The sequence below is a fragment of the Leptinotarsa decemlineata genome, unplaced genomic scaffold, assembly GCF_025532065.1.
Source record: "Leptinotarsa decemlineata unplaced genomic scaffold, Ldec_3_MD MMD2_tig00001393_RagTag_RagTag, whole genome shotgun sequence".
Lineage (NCBI taxonomy): Eukaryota > Metazoa > Arthropoda > Insecta > Coleoptera > Chrysomelidae > Leptinotarsa > Leptinotarsa decemlineata.
Genome location: NW_027412562.1, coordinates 1,243,370 through 1,262,560, shown reverse-complemented (window position 1 = coordinate 1,262,560; position 19,191 = coordinate 1,243,370). Strand labels below are relative to the sequence as shown.

General features: G+C 35.7%; 1 protein-coding gene across 1 annotated transcript in view; it reads left to right on the top strand.

Moving 5' to 3' along the window:
- LOC141482555 (uncharacterized) overlaps window positions 1-15,237 on the top strand; it is a 167,825-nt gene extending 152,588 nt beyond the window's left edge. The window contains exon 4 of the mRNA XM_074176047.1: window positions 15,041-15,237. Coding sequence (XP_074032148.1) covers window positions 15,041-15,237 — 197 coding nt within the window. The remainder of the gene's footprint in view (window positions 1-15,040) is intronic.
- The last annotated feature ends 3,954 nt before the right edge of the window (window positions 15,238-19,191 follow it).

Here is a 19,191-nt window from a genome sequence, read left to right as displayed (position 1 = left end):
TTGTCTTCAAATAGTCTTCTAATTTGCAAAGAAGAAATAAGAGAAAAAGTAAGCCTCTCAGTGATGAATTCTAGTTTTGGTAAATACTGTGGTATTTTTATATAGTGAAATGAATTATGAACAGACGAATTGAAAATGTTATTTTCATCTGATGCTGATTCACAAGTGAAGCAAATTCTGAGTGCATTCACATTTTGCCCACTGAATATTGTGTTAATTATATTTCCGGATGCAGATAGTTTCTTCAAATCTCTTTCAAACCATAATTGATCGCAAACTGAGCAAGCATGTCCAAATTCATTATTTTTTAAGTTATCGTTGAAATATTCATGAGCTGATTTATGGTATCTGAATTGAATGTTTTATTCGGAATTCCTGTTACATTTGCACTTGATTAGGCTCTTTCTTTTTGCGGAAATACTTCAACAACTACATGCTGCATTTCCTTACAACCAGCTACACTTTGAAATTCCGTACTATTTTCATCTATTTTTGGTTCATTGATTATTTCTATGAATTCTATATTTGGAAAAGTAGACGCCTCCTTCACGCTGCTTCAATTTAGGTCTGTTCTGCTCCCTCTATCTTTTTTCTCTTAATTTTCGGAAAGCATTAATTTCTTCATCTTGCTCATTTCTCTAAATTGATGATGGCGGTTGTGTTTTTTCCAAATCAGATAAATTTTGAGAAATAGCAGTGCTTCCCAGTTTTTCGAATTTGCTACAATGAATAGTTCCTAGACAACATCTAAAATATATGTCGGAAAGTGAAATACTAACTGACTGCCAGTTTGGCTTTAACTCAAAATGAAGTACAACAAATACTACCTTTTATTCACTAGAAATCATTAGTATGACATGTTTTTTGAATGAAATAGTAGTCGATGCAAGTCTGGTTTTCACAGATGGCTCAAAAACCAAAAAAGGTTCAGGATGTGGAGTGTACTCCAGATCACTAAGCCTAAGGATTAAATGGGGAATGGGAAGAAATACCAGCGTGGTCCAAACAGAACTGGCTGGTATCTCAATCGCCACAAAAGAAATAACCAAGAAAAGAATTTCTGGCAAAAACATAACAATGTTCACAGATAGCAGACAAGCACTATTAGCCTTGAACAGACACCGTGTTACTTCAGGGCTAGTACTAGAGTGCCACCAAGATTTAGCCAAAGCCTCGGTAGATAATAACATTATCCTGAGGTGGGTTAAAGGGCACGACAGGAGTAAAGGTAATGGCATTGCCGACTCTTTAGCGAAGGAAGCGGCTGGACTAAGAATTTTAGGACCAAGTGGCACTCACGGCCTGATGACTTCGACAATTGCGGAACTAGTCAAATGTTACACCCATGCTCAATCTTTAAAGAGATGGGATGAAATCAAAGGATGTAATCTTGCCAGGATCACCTTGGGCGACCCTGGGTAGCTGGCGCCGAAGAAATATCTGGCGATGACCAGGAAAAATCTACGCCTTACAGTAGGATTCCTGACTAGCCACTGTCAGCTAAGGAAACACCAACATAATATGGGGCTAGTGGACACACCTCTATGCAGGATGTGTGAACAGGAAAATGAGACTGTCAGGCATGTCCTGTGCGAGTGCCCGGAGTTATCCTCAATAAGAGAGTGTGTGTTCGGCGAGTCTTGGCCTACACCTGCCGATATAAAGGAGATGTCTCCCAGCGACCTGTCCACCTTCCTGGAAAGGACAGGATGGACGACGACCTAGGAGGACAACTCCTCGGGAGGATGTTCAATGGGTTTCATGTGGCCTAAGTGCGTGGGCTTACACTCACCCTCCCTACTCTACAGATACAGAAGTCTGGTTTTCAGAGGTAAGTAATTGTAGAGCCGGTTTGCAAGATGAATATATGTTCTCTGAACGATTGTTTATGTTGAGCATGTCGTATTCAGTTGCACAGTGGTTCTTGTATTATGCTTGTGATCTACAAAGTTCAATTTTGTTCATTTTCTGTGTTGTTCCATAACAGTTCCTAGGAAGTAAAGTTGTCTGAGGTCGAGCAATTTCGAGTCTTTGAAAAGTGTTTCCGATGAGTATTGTGTTGGTTTTCCAAAGAGGATTTTTACAATTTTTTTCTTAATACATCTAAATTTTTCAAAATGTGATGTTGCTACTCCACCCAAACCTACTATCCTATTTGCAAGACGAGACTCCATAATTGCATAATAAATTATTTTCATTCTCGAGGTATCTAGTATATTTCGTAAGTACTTGAATCTCTAAAGTGTGCTCCTCAATGTTTTAGTCACTTGGTCAACATGATAGTTACATCTCAGGTATCTATCACTATTCCTAAATAATCGATATTTTCTGCTGATCGAATTATTATATTGTTTCCGATATTCAATGTATCATATTGGGGTAGTGAGTTGTCATAGCACCAGAATGGTGAAAAAAATGTTTTTTCGTGAATTATCGATAGGATTTCATCGGCAAAGCATTCAAAGAGTTAACTCATGCCATCTTTTACTTTTGTTTTGAGGTCATTCCAGCTATTAGCACTGTATAATACTGCTGTATCAGCGAAGCAAACGATACTGTCACGAGTATCGTGTCGTAATATGTCATCGATATATACTGTAAAGAGAATTGGCCTCAAAACTGTTCCTTGCGGTACTTTCAAAATTCTTTTTTCACTGATGACGATATCGATTTTCACGTATTGCTCTCTGTCTTCAAGGTAGCTCTCCATGAGATTAAATGTGTTTCCTCTGAAACACATATTTTGCAAGGTCGCCAACAGTTGTGATTGGTTCACGGTGTTGAAGGCCTTGGCAAGATCTAAGGAAACACATAGTCTTGGTTTACTCTTTTCTAGATTTTCTACTATTTTGGATATGAGAAAAATACTAACATCTTGAGTAGAAATCCCTTCTTTGAATCCATACTGGTTATTTGAGGTGAAATTTTTCTTGTAAGGGACCGTTTAGTTTTTAATCATTTGATTATTTGTTTGGAATTAGTGTAATCGGTCTGTAGTTCAGAACTTCATGTTTGTTTTCTTTTTTAAAAATTGGTTTGATAACCCTCGTTTTCAGTTCTTTAGGAGTTTTGTTCATTTCAAGAGATGAAATGAAATTGTTTCAAAAAATCTTTCTTTCTGTTGTTGGTTCAAGAAATATAGAGTATACAAAATATGTTTTTTAGGGTATTGGCAACATAGACTGGAAATGAGGAAAATGTTCACTTTATTCTCAGCCCGTTATGCATCAAAGATTCCTAGCCGCTAATTTAAAAAGCATCAACAGCTCTGATGTCCCAAGAAAATAATAATAATAATGAAGACATAAAATACAATGTCACAGGCACGCGTAATATGTGAAATACATTGATACGATACATTGGTTACAATGATCCTAATTCATTAAGAACAAATTCAAAAAACCCACAAAGGAAATTATGTGCGTGGGTATACATATCTGCTCAACTTTGAGCAGATATGTATGCTCAAAGACTATGGATTGCATTGCGCGGTTTACTCATTAACATTTGCGTACTTTGAATAGAGATATCGAGTTGAGTATCTTAAATGAATATGGCAAAATATTATAAATCTTTGGTGCAAAATATAAATTACATCTTTGTCCTATTGTTTTCAGCATACGGGGTATACTTAGGGAACATTCTTTGTATCTAGTCGGATAACTAGGTTCAATGTTTTTGGTGTTATATGCATTTCTGTGTTGATATAATGCCAGATACAGAACAAATAACTGATGAATATCTGGTACTTCACCATCTTTAAAAAGCTGATCACTGGAATATCTGTAACCGTTTCCAGTGATTCCCTTTAAAATCCATTTTTGTGTGATCTCCAAGTGTCTCTTGTATAAATTTGTGGCTCCACCCCATACTAAGGTACCATAAATTGAATGAGTTTATACTTAGGTATAGTACATTATTTTTGAATGTTTAATATCAAAAAAAAATTAAAATATCGAAATTTGGATAAGCACTATCTTACTTTTTTATGACGTTTTCAATTTGATCATTCCATTTTAGGTGGCAATCAATATATATTCCTAGAAACTCAACTTCCTTATCTGATTTGATTAGCATCATCTCATCTCCATGTTCAAATTCTATTTTGAATGGGGGTAAGTTCGATTCATAGCTTGTGAAGGGTACATAAATGGTTTCTTTCAAATTAATGGTGAGTAATTTTTTCCTTAGGAAATCTACTACAATAGGAAATGAATAAATGATTTTTTGTTCGAGACTGAACATAACATAATCTAAACATAATCTGCAACATCAAAATTCTACAGCCATAGTCCGCGAAACCGTTCCAAGTTATTCACAGCTTTATTCGCAAGGGGACGAAAAATTGCATTTTCGGACTCTGCATCTTACACTCCTACTCTTTTCTGTCTCTTAATTTCAACGTCAATACGCGACTCAGCCCATCTGTTTCAGTTGCTCACACATATCATTACATCTTTCCATCCCGTTTTGGGTTTACGGCCCCCCCGAGGCCGATACAGTTCGTACGTGGAAAATGAATGGGACAGATTAATCTGGCCGTGTATTTTTGTACCTCCGCGATTTTTACACCAAAGGGAAATGTAGTCGGCATTCCATTGTTTTCTAATCAAAGAAAAATCAGGTCCGAATTGATTAATCACCATGACATTGCAAAACAGTGGAAAAGAGGAGAGAAGGTGAACGACATCAGGGAACTCGGTTTTGAGGAAAAGTTTTTCTCGAGATCTTTGTTGGTAGGCCTTTAGTCAATAGTTGCGAAAAAGGAAATGGGATTCGACAATGGCGAGGAAAATTGAGGCAGACGTAAAAATAATGTTTTGTTCCAAGTTTGAAATGTTTTTCATCGTCTTTCTCAATGCCTGCTTCTCTCCATAACTCAGGACGTCGCTTATTTTTGATAGAATTCGCGAATGATTCTGATTTTTTCAATACCTGATGATTGGATCAAGTAAATTAACAAGTTTATAGGTCTAGTTGATTGGTCCTGCGCGGGGTTATATTATGTTGCACACCGTAGATTTTCCGTATTAAATGACATACTGAAAATATTTCTATTATATACATCAAATTTTCATCTACGCCACGTGATGATAAGTAAAAGATACCTACCTAGGTACTTATTCGATAATAATTACCTAGAGCACCTCCTCAACTTTCATATTCCTAAAATAGATCCTCAAATTATGATAACCTTGAGCCTACAGCATATTATATCATTCGTCTTCAATAATACAATGTCGGTTTCTAAGAAAACAAGTTCAGTAATCTATTCAAATTCAGTTGATCATTCAGTAGAATGTTTGAATTTCAAGTTCATCAATTTCCATTGTTTTCAAGAAATGTAGCTTCAAACCTTCATATTCTATGTGTGAAATATCTGAATCTCCGTTAGATATATGCTTTTCATGTAAAAGATGATTTGACAATGTTGAACTTGTCTTTTCATCGACATAGCTCAGATGATGTTTCTGAATGCGATTCCTAACTGTTCTGCCAGTTTGACCAACATACAGTATTTCTCACTTCTCATGGAAACACCCACGTATCATCCTTAACAATAGAGGTAGAAAGATGAAACTTTCAGGACTGATGGAAAAGCTCAAAATGCACATACCACCTAAATGGAGTAGGCCAAAGTTATATACACTGCCCGCAACTCGCGATGAAACAACTCACTCTTACGGTAAAACATACTAAGGGGTAAAATAGGCTCAAAATTCCTTCAGATTCTTAATCAGGACTACCAACTTACTACGAATACACTTTTTCTCTGAAAAAATTTCAGTTCTTGAAAATTCGAATTTGTCTCACTTTTCATAGAAAACACCCCCTATCTTCCGTAATTATTGAATTAGTTTCATTTTGTTTTTAACTCAAAACACGAACCCGTCCTAAAAAAAATTTTCTACATAATCAATCAATTGTTAAACAGAAAGTTGACTTTTGTTTTCACATAAACAATTTATTTTTCATTTTGGTGTCCGGAAATTTATTTCTTTTCGCAAGTCAATGAGAGAGGAAATAATAATTTTGTAAGTGGAATGGAAACATGATATCAGTGAAGTTTTAGGATGGTTAATGTTGAATCAGTTTCTCGTCTTCCCATTACTTTTTGTGGCGAAAAATTGTATGCAGTTCAAAACTCTTCCTAACTAGTACTTTCAAAACCACGATTCCAATTGAAATACAAAACAATCAATTTCGATTAATTTCAACGTTGAAAATTTTATATTTCTGTGCCTTCTATCAAACTTTCCTTCGTGCAAACACATTTTCCTCTACGCCTTCTATCCTTGAACTTTTCTCAGTTCTCTAGATGTGATTTCTCTACACGCCAGTACAATTCTTGAACGGTGATCCTCCCTATTTGTGGCCTATCCTTATAAACCTCATTTCTCAACGTTCTCCATGAATAAAAATCCATTGGAGTTAGATCTGGGGATCGTGATGACCATACTACGAGAGTGCTATTGGGTTCTATCCATTTCATAGGTAGGTTCCTATTCAACCAATTATTTGTTTGTTATGCCACTATTGTCAGCTGGTGAACCATCTAACTGAAAAATCATGTTGTGTCTCACATTTGAAGGTATGAATTTTCGAGAAAACCAACGAATAGTCGTCCGTTTAGATTTGGGTCGAAAAAAATTGCCCGATAATATTTTCGTTCAGAATACCACACCACACATTGATTTTCTAAGACATTTGGTTTCTACAATTCACCACCCAATTTGAATTTTGTTCAGCCCAAAATCTCAGGTCCCGGGAAGATACAACACCATTCGTGGTGATGGTAGTCTCATCACTGTATAAGATATACTTTAAAAAATTCCTGCCATTGAGATCATTTTTCTGCATCTATAAACAATACTCCATACGGCGGATTTCATCTCCTTCGTGAAAGTATGTAGAAATTTGGGTTTGAACGCATGCAATTTATGCCTCTTCAATACCTTCATATTTCACTGCGGCTCATATTGAGTTGACGATAAGTTTCTCAAACTAAGTCTATGATCAGCTTGATAATCCGTCAATATGGTATCTCCTTCAATATGTTGTTTTACAATTTTTCTGTCTTTTGTTCCTTGGCCGGTGCTCACAAGAAGATTATGTGGACAGCTACAGGGTGTACAGCTAGGTGTTTGCTATTGAATTCAGCAGCCGCTTCACGAAGATACCTTGCGCATTCGCCAACAATTAAAACAATTTCAATTTTTTTTTGAAGTGCCATATTGGACTTTGTTAATCAAAATGAGCTGATATCAGTTGGAATAGAAACTTCAGAAATATTGAAATATGAACAGAAAACAACTGGAACAATACCCGACACAAACACAGGAACAATGAGCACAATGGGAACAAAATGACGACAGAAATAACAGGAACGACAAATGCAAAGCAACCACATGAATTTTATCAAGTGCAACTGATCCAATTCAATCCCTTCAAATGATTTCAGACAACAATTCAGCTAGTGGGTAAAAATTAACGGTTGTTATTTCTAATAAGTATGTTTCAATAAATATGAAGATTAATTTTGTTTGGGTTGTCAAAATGTTTCCTTAATATTTTAATAGAGGACCCCGCACATTTCTTATGGCAAAGAGCCTTGCTGTGAATTTTGCCGAAATTTTAATTTGTTGTAATTTTTGATGTGCTTATTGAAAGTGTCCACAGCCAAATCTCAGAAATGTATAGTTTTCAAGATGTGAACCTTTAAAAATAGATTCTTTTCACTTGTTTATAAAGTACCCGGTACAATATGTTCGAGTTGGTCATTTATCCATCTGTTCATCGGATACATCATATTTTATCTTCAACTGATTCATTCATATTGATCAGTAAAATTAATTAAAAACTTGCAGACGATGATCATGCATCTTCTTTGATACTCTTTTCTGAACATAACTGAACATAACAAATTTCTGTCTCTCCCTCTTCCTTCTTGTCTTGCGTGCCTGATGGTTTTATAAAACACCTGTTTTTCCGATATATCGGTTATCCCTCATAATTCATAAGGAGGCGTACTTATATGGGGTAATATTGTTTGATGAATTGTTTCTTCACACACGACAACTACTACTGATAATTTATTTCTGAAAAAAGCTTTTCAGATTATGAAGGTAACATTATTTTTGAAAGTATATGCGATAGAGAACTTTGGCACATTTTGAACTGTGAAATGTGAAAAAAATTATCAAAAATTGATGTGGTGAAATTTAATTTCACAAAAGTGAAGCGATGAGATACCCGGGTATGAGAATAAAATTCCATTGTGGTTCCTCAGTATACTATTTATTTTCTCGTTTCGTATTCTCATTCTATCTTCGAAAGAATTTTGGACAGGATATAGAACACTGTGTAACGGAATCGTGAAACCAGAAGCTCTAGCAAAGAATAGGTTGAAATCCACATACTGTTTCCAAACATCAAAACTTCAAAACTCCTCTCGATGCTCATTTCACCAATCAAGTTGGCATCATCAAGAGAAAAAGTCTACCTCATACTGTTTTTTTCTGAGGATAATCCTTGAGAGCGGTGCCTGTACGAAATTAGTGATTCACATTGGATTTGAATCGCTGGAGATTAAATCCATTTGGAAAAACGTCCTCGGAAAGTTTATTGAATGTGAATTCTGATATGTACCGCTCTTGGTAGAATCAAATGTGGCAAGTCACTTCAACAGTGCCTGTGAAAGTATTTATAGAAGAGAGACAAATCACCAACATTTCTTCGATGGTCCAGACTTCCAGACTATCAAGGTTGCAAGTAATGTTCGCGTCTCTTATCAGGTGGATTACTCCAAAGAAGGTCGGATCTGAGCTTTATGAAGCATCAAAAGTTGCTGAGGCGTGTAGGTACGCACTTATATCTGGTTCGAAAACATTCATCTTTTTTGGAGATAACCGATGCCAGGGTTTTTGTTGCATTGAATTGAATTTAGTTAGTATCCAACCAGCAAAGTTGTTTCATAATTCCATGGTGTTGCAACCGTTTTATTTTATTAGTATTTTATAATAACTTCCAAAATGCTGATTGATTATATTAGATGAGCGGTGAACACAAAACAGTTGTAGCCAATAAAAGTGTTTTATAAATTTGTCAAAGAAACGTTTATGAAATAAAATTAAAAAACCATTATAAAATAGTCAGGAAATTATCACAGAAACGTTTTTGCAACTAACTTATAAAACTTATTTTCCTATAAAAGTAAATTTTAATGTAGCAGTGATATTTAGAGCTGAAAAGTACATAAATATCATAACATTATATTATTTAGAATGTAGTGAGTTAAGTTTGAAACTAGAAAATTAATACGTCGACAGAGTGAATTTTTGTATAATTAATAATTGTACCGAAAACATTTATTAATGAGTGGCGCGCTTAAATTTTGCTAATGATAGGCTATATATTTGTCAATAAAATTTCACTTGCAGTTAAAATATCTATCTTCGAAACATAAACAATGTCTTCAACAGTTTTATGAGTGCCAAATTGAAATTTTAAGATGGCTTCAACCTTTTTATTTCTTAGTTTTCAGTTGATGATATATCAATTATATTTTCCTACTGTCCAATACAAAATTATTTCTAACGTCCTCAAGAAAATATTTTTAAAATTTTTTTCATTTTATTTTTAACGTTATTGGCTGTATTATATAACGCCTACTTGGAACTACTAAAAAACTCTTATGAAACTGTCTTCTGATTATTTTATAGGTATCGCTTGAATATGTTGCAAAAGTGCAGTTAGGAAAGTCTTTACAAAACTACTTTTCAAGAGTGTTAGACAAATTTTATAGTTACTGCCAAAATGTTTACAAAACTGTTTTGTAGTGCTTGTAAAAGATCTTACAAAATATTGATAATAACTATAGTGTTTTATGAAACGGTGCCAAATTCCTATTTATAGCAGTTTTATAAACACATTGAAAACATTTCTGGGAGGAATGTAGTTTTATAATTTGTTTTTCCGAAACGTTTCCGCAACTATTATAAAATACGAAATTGCTAGTTGGGATGTCCTCCTTAGGATATGCAACCTCCTACTGCCGTGAAGATATACATCCGCAGCCGATTTCCTGGAGTTCAAGTGTAATGAGGAGCCAAGTTTTCCGTTTTTACCAATGAGTCGTTGATATGCAATATTTCACAAACCATTTGCGATGTGAGAGTCTACACCAGGTATCTCAAATCCTCGTCCTGGATTACTGTAAGTCGACCACTCCGAGGCTAATCTGTATCTGTACCTGTAGAGTAGGGAAAGTGAGTGTAGACTCACAGCACTCAGGCCACATGTAACCCATTGTACATCCTCTCGAGGAGTTGTCCTCCTAGGACCTGTCCTTTCCAGGAAGGTGGACAGGTCACTAGGAGACATCTCCTTTATATTGACAGGTGTAGGCCAAGACTCGCCGAACACCCACTCTCTTTGGCAACATTGAGATGTCTCACGGTGGCTTCTATGTAGGTTTTGAAAGGTGCAACGACATTATTGTTGTTCTTTAACCTTCTTGGTATTCTCTCCGTGGATGAGCACAAGTGAGGGAGCTTTCCTTCAGGGGCAGCAAAGTTCCTTCCCTTTATTCAAGGCGGAGCTCTTGGCGCCCGCCGCAGAAAGTACCCTTGCTGTTGGAGGTAGAGTGGGGAAGGAGGAGGGTGCACTCATAGTTGCTGTCACTTGTGCCTCTATCGCTCTCTTTCTTCTCTTGGCCTCGGCGCCGCAAATGCGCCTTGGTCTTTGTAATATATCACGAGGTGATCTGCTATGTCCAGCCTCATTTCGAGCACTACATTGGGGTGGAGATTTCTGTCCAGCCTCGAGATTTGTTTTATTTTTTTTTTTGTGTCTGTTTTTGTATTGATTTCATCCATGTGTGTTGCTACGTGTAGCAGGGGAATAGTTGGTCACTCTGGCAGAGCCCCACATTACTAGAGGATGGCTGATTACAATGTGGTTTTGCCCGGTTCCTTGGGGAAACCACATATCAGCCTGCGGCCATTCAGCTGAGGCGCCATTCCTTACATCTTAGCTTGGGTAGGCTGGTCCACGGTGGCATGTTTCGCAAAGGCTTTTGAGGAGTTTTGGTTTACCTTACCACACTTATTTCAGGCAATGACCAGGAGTCCGTCGACCCCGTCTATAAGGCCACATTGGCTTCCTGGACAGGGCCTCCAGTCCCCTGGCCGTTCCCCTATCCGCCACCTGAAGATGCGCAAGATAGGTAGCCCAACCCACGGGTTTTCGAGACTAAATCATCATTGCCAAACGCCTGGTTGATTTTTCGGGTTCAATTTGAATTCGCATTGAAACATTGACCAAAAATCTCCAACGACATCATATAGTAATGAGCTGAAAAGAGGCAAAAATGAAAATATGGAAAAATTGAACAGCATCAATGTATAGAGTACAAAATTCTCTATCGATCGGCATACACCATGACACTGTTACAATAAATATTACTTGAGATATGAAGCTGCAAAAACACATGACATTTAAAAGGACATTTTTGAAACCGAATAATAGTAAATCATTTGCGCTTGAATAAAAACATTCATAATTGACACTAATCCGATTTTGTGTCTCTGTTTCAGTCATTTTTTTAAAGTCAGTCAGTCGTTGGCGAGGCCTTCCAAAATTCTTGACTGGCTAACAAATGAGCATGACGAAAATCTATATTCAATTCAAAAAATATATTTCTTAGTGAAAAATTACCGGAAAACTCGGATCCTATTTACATGGAAACTTCATAGCAAGGATAGAATCTAATTCGATCAAGTTGATAGAAAATAGTCCCCCGCTTGTATTGTGTTAACGAGATTGTAAATTTACATAAGTAATCCTAGTAAGCCGTGTTAGGTAAACAAATTGTGTTTGGTCATGTGTTTAACTTCACCACTGGATCATCAAACGAAACAAATTCAGCTATACAGGGTGATTCTTGAATATCTCGTTTGAAATGAAGAGAAAGCCACAAGGGCAGTTTGAAATGATGTTATTTTTTGTATATTTGTATTGTGACGAAGCTTTTGAGCGATTCTTTGAAGTTCTCTTCCATGATTTTGTGATTAGCTTTCCCAAACAAGAAATATTTTTGAAGGATAATAAAAATAATGAATTAACTGTGGATTATTTCATTTACGTTGCGTAACGTGGCTTCCGTGTAGGTAGCTCGCTGTTTATTCCAAAATCAACAAAGTAGCTCAACACATTGAAGAGGTTGGCGACCACTGCGTTAGAGTATAAGATAACTCAAAGTGCACCAAAACGCATAAGACCTAGAATTTACAACTGTTTACCAATTGAAGTCAATATGCAGCCCATCGTTGTTTGGAAAAAATTGAAATAATTTCTGATAGAAAGATGTTTCTATACTCTTGACGAGTTTTTAAATACAAAAATATGATTTGCTACTCTGTGTATTTTTCATTACTTGAATTTGTGAAACTCCAAAAAGGAAAAGAAAGGTATTGGCATTCTACTTTCCCATTCGAATACAAAAAAAGTTTTAAATCTTCCAAAGAAAGTTTTTGACTAAAAATGACACCCTTTTCATGCTTCAGCCACCGTATTCACCAGATTTGGCTCACTTTGACATTTTTCTGTTCTTAAGATTGAGAAGACCCATAGGAGGATAACGTTTGGCGATGACGATTGAGGAGATAAAAACCTAATGGCTGAGCGACCTCAAGGACATACCAATTAGTTCATATCAGAACTGCTTCGAGAATTGGATAAAATGCTGGCACAAGTGTATTATATCTGGAGACAACTACATTGTAGAAGACGAATTATGAATTGATGATTAAATGAAAATCACCTTAGGTTCAATCCTCCTCTTGAAGGAGGATTGTCGAGGTGTTGAAAATAACGGTTTGATGTCAGGACTGAACTCCAGTAATATTTATATAAATGTTAACAAAATTATAAAGGTCCACTGTATTGAATGGCAAATTTATAATAAGTTGCCTGGCATGATAAAGACCCTGCACAATAAACTTTATACATTCATCAAAATAATTCATAGCCAACCAAAACTAAGTTCAGGAGTTCATGACAAGCAGAGACCTGCACAAATTAGAATTGGAAACAAGTTATTGCTGTTGAAAATTGCAGCAGCAACTAACCTACTTTCCTGTGTTCACCATAATTTACGTTCGATCTGAAATCCATAAACAGGAATCCGAAATGGAAATCGTTCCTTTACCATACATTATTCGACCGAGACTTTTCCAACTTTTTTCTCGCTGCGAGTCACCATTTGTGTAGTTTACAACAAGTGAAGTTTTCACATTTCCCTGATTGTGGATGGGACGTAATGTATTCGGTAAACTCGAATAGAACGTCGGGATTATGCTTATCCGGCAACGGGATCGGGAATGTGCGAAAATACAGACGAATCACCCTTCGCAAATTCGGAATTTAGAATTAAGTCCCCCTTAGATATAAAATGTTAACGGGTCGAGCTGGAGCAAGAGCAAGTAATTGAAAAAATAACAAACTGGGAGTGGTTGCCCCGGTGAATTTTATTTATACTTGGGTTAAAAAAAAAACTCAGGGAACGGTTGAAGCTAGAAAATATGGACCTTTCTGGAATTAAGTGTGCATTCTCTATAAACCACAGAGTTGAAAAGTTCATCATTGAATCTTCATCATTGAATATTCTCCTCTCAGAAATTCTTCATTCCAGTCAATAAAATTGTGAAACTGCATTCAGTAAACAAACTATTCATTATATTGATGATAATGAAGCGGAACAGTGCAGTGATCAGAATGATTTATTTGGAGAAAGATTTGTTGGGTAACAAAATACAGTTGTTTTCTTGTGAATCGAATTGAGCTCTCTTTTATGGCTCTATAACAAGGAATCCTAGGAAACAAACCTACATCAAACGTTATAACTGATTTTTCATAAACCACACCGGAAACATCTTCACGAAATTTATTTCTAAAAATATCACAAGACTCGTTATCACTGTAAGTTTTTTGTACTGAATAATATACTGGAAACGAATTATTCACTTTACGTTTCATATATCCACGTAATCACTAGCGGGTACATATTTAACGATAATTAGGCAGAGTATATATCATTTCTACATCTACTCAACTTTTATAGACCTCAGGTACCTACTTAATTAGAATCACCCAGAGTACATTACTTTTACTTCAATAATAATATGTCTACAAAGACTAAGATACTTTTTCCAAACTTGTGTTTCAAACCTTTATTTTTTATGTGCAAAATTTCGAAATTTCCGTTGAACTATGATTTTGTTCTAAATGCCGACTCGAATATGTTGAACTTGTTTTTTTATTTACATAGCTTATATGATGTTCCTGGATGCGATTCATAAATATTCTGTCGGTTTGACCAATATATACCCTAGGACTAGTTCCACCTTTCAAATTCATATACTTTATTTTTTATACTTAACTTACTTACTTTATACTTTATTTTATTCGTGATTAGGATTCTAGAATCCTACTTGAGCAACCGAACTTTACGTGTAGGACGACACCGCGATTTACGCGCACTCTTTCTCGAGCGAGGTGGCGAAGCAGCAGCTTCAGATCCACCTCGATAGGCTAGTAGTGCCGTATTCCGAACAAAATGAAATCGAAATAAATCCCGATAAAACTGAACTCGTAAACTTCACGAGGAAATTCACGAATGTGAAGATCTTCAGGAAGTTGCGAGTTTAGGATAAGTGCATTGACGAGCAGAAGAGTGCGAGATATCTGGGAGTGATCCTGGACAAGCGCCTGAACTTCCAGGAACAGTTGAGTATGGCGATCCAACGAGCGGGTGCGGCGATAAAACGCACGTATCCGCTCATTGCACGGAACTCTAAGCTCAGTGTTGACAACAAGTTGCTTATTTATAAACAAATAATTAGGCCTGCTATGTTGTACGCGAGTCCTGTTTTCTGCAGTCTCAAGAAGTCCCCTTTAATGGGACTCGAGAGAATGCAGAATAAGGTGCTCCGTATTTGCACTTACAGTGACAAATACATTTCATTGAACAATCAGTTAGATCTGGCAGAAGTGGAGTCAGTCACCGACCATATCAGGAGACTGGCTCAGAAATTCTTCAAGTTCTTTCTACCGAAGAGCCCGCTGACGAGGGACGTCACGGCACTTAGAAGCTATCATGGACAGCGCCGTAAGCACGGGCTAGTCTATGAAGAACTGGAGATATACCGTGAACGGCGCGAATGCGATCGCGCTTAGTTCATGGAAAAATTGGATAAAAGTATTCACGTACACATGATGACGTGATAGCAGAAATACCCTCACCTGGTTTTTTGATGAACTTTTTCCAGGGGGTTATCGACAACTGCTACCAACAAACAGACGATTGATTCTCTGAGAAGTACCGAAACGCGACAGAATGACAACTTCCGCGTAAGCCTCGGCAGGAAGCGGAAAACTATAGATGAGGCTGATATGAGGTTGTTTTTGAGTGGAGAGCCAACCGCCAACACCAGCGTGGGCGTCTCCCACTGCCCCATCGGGGGGCTGTGTGGAGGCGCTTTTCTCTTCCGTGCGGAATTCTTGAGAGCGCAAATGTATCGGGGTCTTTTCCTGCCACTCCCTCTACCCCATTCACTACCCATCCCAATCCTTCCCACTGTCCCACTCCATAGGGGAAACCCTTGTGTACATTTTGTATATCTGTATATATTTTTTTTTGTATATATTTTATAAACACCACAAAAAAATACCTTAAAATTGTATGGAGAATAGTCAATAAAGAATATTTCGATTTTGAATTCATATACTCTCGATTTTTTTGAATTAGGATGTTCTGTTTTTACTATTTTAGACTAACTTTTCTAATGTATTACCTGTTCTATATACAATTTTGATATATTTTTCATTCAATCAGAAAATATATAACTGTTTTCGATGTTATTAAAAGTAGTAATGAAAATATACCAAAGTTTCTTAACGCAACTATACTAAATTTAAAATTCATAAAACGTATCAGTTGTATGAAACGAATGGCTATATCTATGATTTTGATAAAGTGGTATCTGTTTTCATTGATGTACAAAAAGATCATGAATTAAAAAAAATATTCCTGTATTTCACTAATCAATTTTAATATGCAGTATTGGGGTCATCGACGTCAATAATGATCATTCCACGCAAAAATCTCTTAGATAAATATGGTTGGACTTCTAGAATCGTTGGACATTCAAAGTCAGCCCTGTTGATCATCTGTCTCCTCTCTGATCAGCAGAATAACTATGAGAAAATTAATATTTCGAAATGAAATTTCGAAGCATTCATCTCTCATGAAGTACCTACACCGAAGGTTCTGGTGAATTCCTGCTGAAAAATAACTACTTTTTCAGCCAATGCCACGCTGGATATTGAATTATATCCGAGAGATATTTATACAAGATACCTTACAGCAGCAGGATCATGTTGAAATTATTGGAGTAGATCACCTACGACCGGTTCCGATGTATTACCTCTCATTAGTGCAGGATAGATGACACCCAAACAACAGTATGCTTGCTTATTTCAACGGGTTTCTACTGTATGTGAACTTCCGTCTAAGAGAAAGATTGTTGACTAGTAACAGCTCCATCTAGTGAACAAAGTTGCAAGCGAGGCTTTGCTTCCAGCCTCAAAGCCTCAAATGGGGCTACTGAAACATTTTAACTAAGCCGTGAAGCAGTTTGACTGTTGAAATTCGCGAATCAATTTGCTGCAGATGAAGGAATCGCACTTGAGGTTTGCCTTGTCCAATCTTGTCAGATATACTGTTTTTGCAATATATCTTCTATTTTCACTCCCAAACTACTGTTCTACTGTTTGGAAGTTAACATCTGCCAATGACCCAGTTCTGTTTCAATAATAATCATTATATGACTGTGAATAGTAAAAATCATCGTGTATGTAGTGGGTATGTTCCTATAAACTTTATAGTATTACCTCTTATATTTTTTTATCAATCTACTGTAGGTATTCATATATACAATATATAGATATTCATTCAATTAACAAAAAAAAGTATTGAATATGATGTGATAGTTGATGAGAAATGAAAATCAACCAAATTCAAGTGTTTATCAATATTCGATAAACTTTATATGGCGTGTATCTGTCCAGGACTAACGGTTGACGTCCAATTATGTTTGAGAAAAGTTTTCAAACAAAAGTTGACGGTGATTTCATCCTCTACAATATTGATGACGAATACAAATTTTGAAAAATCCATAAGAAACGAGATATTTTCAGAAAATAAACAAAATAGTATATTGGACAACAAGTGAGAAAAACGACATATTTCTCACGAGCGCAGAACTTTGTTGTTTGCTGCAAATCAAGCGAGTGAGAAATATGTTATTTTTTCACGCATTGTACACTGTACTTTTTCTACGGTTGAGTTGTTTTCAAGTATTGGAAATTAAAATAAATATATAATAATACTTGTATGTTATTAACTCATTTTTATATAATATATTCACACGATTCACACGTGTTCCCAATTTCGCCAAAATCACTTGTAAGCAATGAGGCATATGTTCTCTTTTATGAACAGGAGGGAACGAAGCAGCACCTGTTGTGATTTTTTTTTCTTCTTTCCTTTTTTTTATAATCTTTGTTCTTTGAATTGATTTGTATTTCATGATTGTTCCAAATTTCATTTTTTATTCTTTGTGTATATTTACGAGTCTTCCAAATATATACTCTTAGGTATAATATTAATGCTTATTTATAAATATACAACAGCACAAGATAGTAACATGTAAACAAAGCAATACAAACAAACATGGAGAAACCCACTAAAACCGAAGTTGTGCGTGGGAATTCTTTAGTTGCGCAATGCATAACTAATGATGTGCAGGATTGATTTTACATTTAAACAAGGCGATGTCAAAAATTCAATATTAAACTAAGACTGAAGGACACAAATGAATGATTAATTTTTCAAAAAGAATGGTATGTTATACATATAAATGAAAATACATTTAGCAGTAAACGAGTATGAACGAACAATAACAACGTAGATATTTTATTTTAAAGTACAAACGAAAATTATTTATTTATTCATGAGTATATCATGAACAATAACTCTATTATATACGTACTTTTTGAAGATGGTTTTCATCAGGTTGATCTAATTTATTTTATGAATGTATGTTTTGTACAGATCAGGTAAGTAATTAAAAATTTTTGCACTGTGGTATTTGTAAGAGTGTTGCCCAATTGACTTTTTTGTTGCATTCAGCTGTACAATTACCTTTTGTTTTAGTGCCAGTATTATAATCATGACCGATTTGGTGAAGAGATGTTTGATTTTTGAAGATATACAATATTATATTATACGTATATAACTGTCGTACATCTGAATCTCTAAAATTATAATTCTTTCTATTGTACATAATTTTAATTATTTTTTTTGTAATACCTCAGCTTTTTTCAGGTGGATGTCTAATATGCATAATATTCCATTTAAAAAAGTAACTAATAGTTATATTTGAACAATTTTGTAAAGTAATTCCTGGTAGGTCAACATGATTTCGGTAACTGAAATATTCGCTGCGGTCGAAGTTGAAGTTGATGAGGAAACGTACTGAGTTTCCAAAGCATTGTTTTGTTTAGATTCTAATGGCGCTGAAGGCTGAAATTTTCATTTTTTTAGCTATGGAGTTGTCGATATGAGATTCAGCAACATTACTGAATTTCCAACCCCCATGGTGTTTTAAAGTTAAAAGATCTTCCCTGCATTAACTAAAATAGTCGCAAATGACCTTCTGAAACAGTAGCCAATGTATAATTCAGGGTTTGGTAATTGCACAGATTTTCATGCTTTTTTCGCCATGGTGCCAAATTTAATTATCTCCACAGGATGTTTGGTACGTTTGCTATTTTTGTAATTTAAAAAAAAATTGTGTTTCATTTGTGCATGGTCGAAGTTTCACATATTTTTTGTAAATTTGGTAGAATTCACCTGTGACTGTCAAATTTCTAGAAACCTTGGTTTTAGTATCGAGTAATTTTATTGAAAGGGCCAAATTAAGATCTTCCATGTCATCAATACAGGGGCAATACAGGGGCCTTACAGGGGGTAAGGCCGATAGCTAAAGGAGCCTGAAATCAAAACCAAACATTCATTTTTCGATAACAATTCAGAAATTTTCAGTTCATATATTTATCAGCAAATAC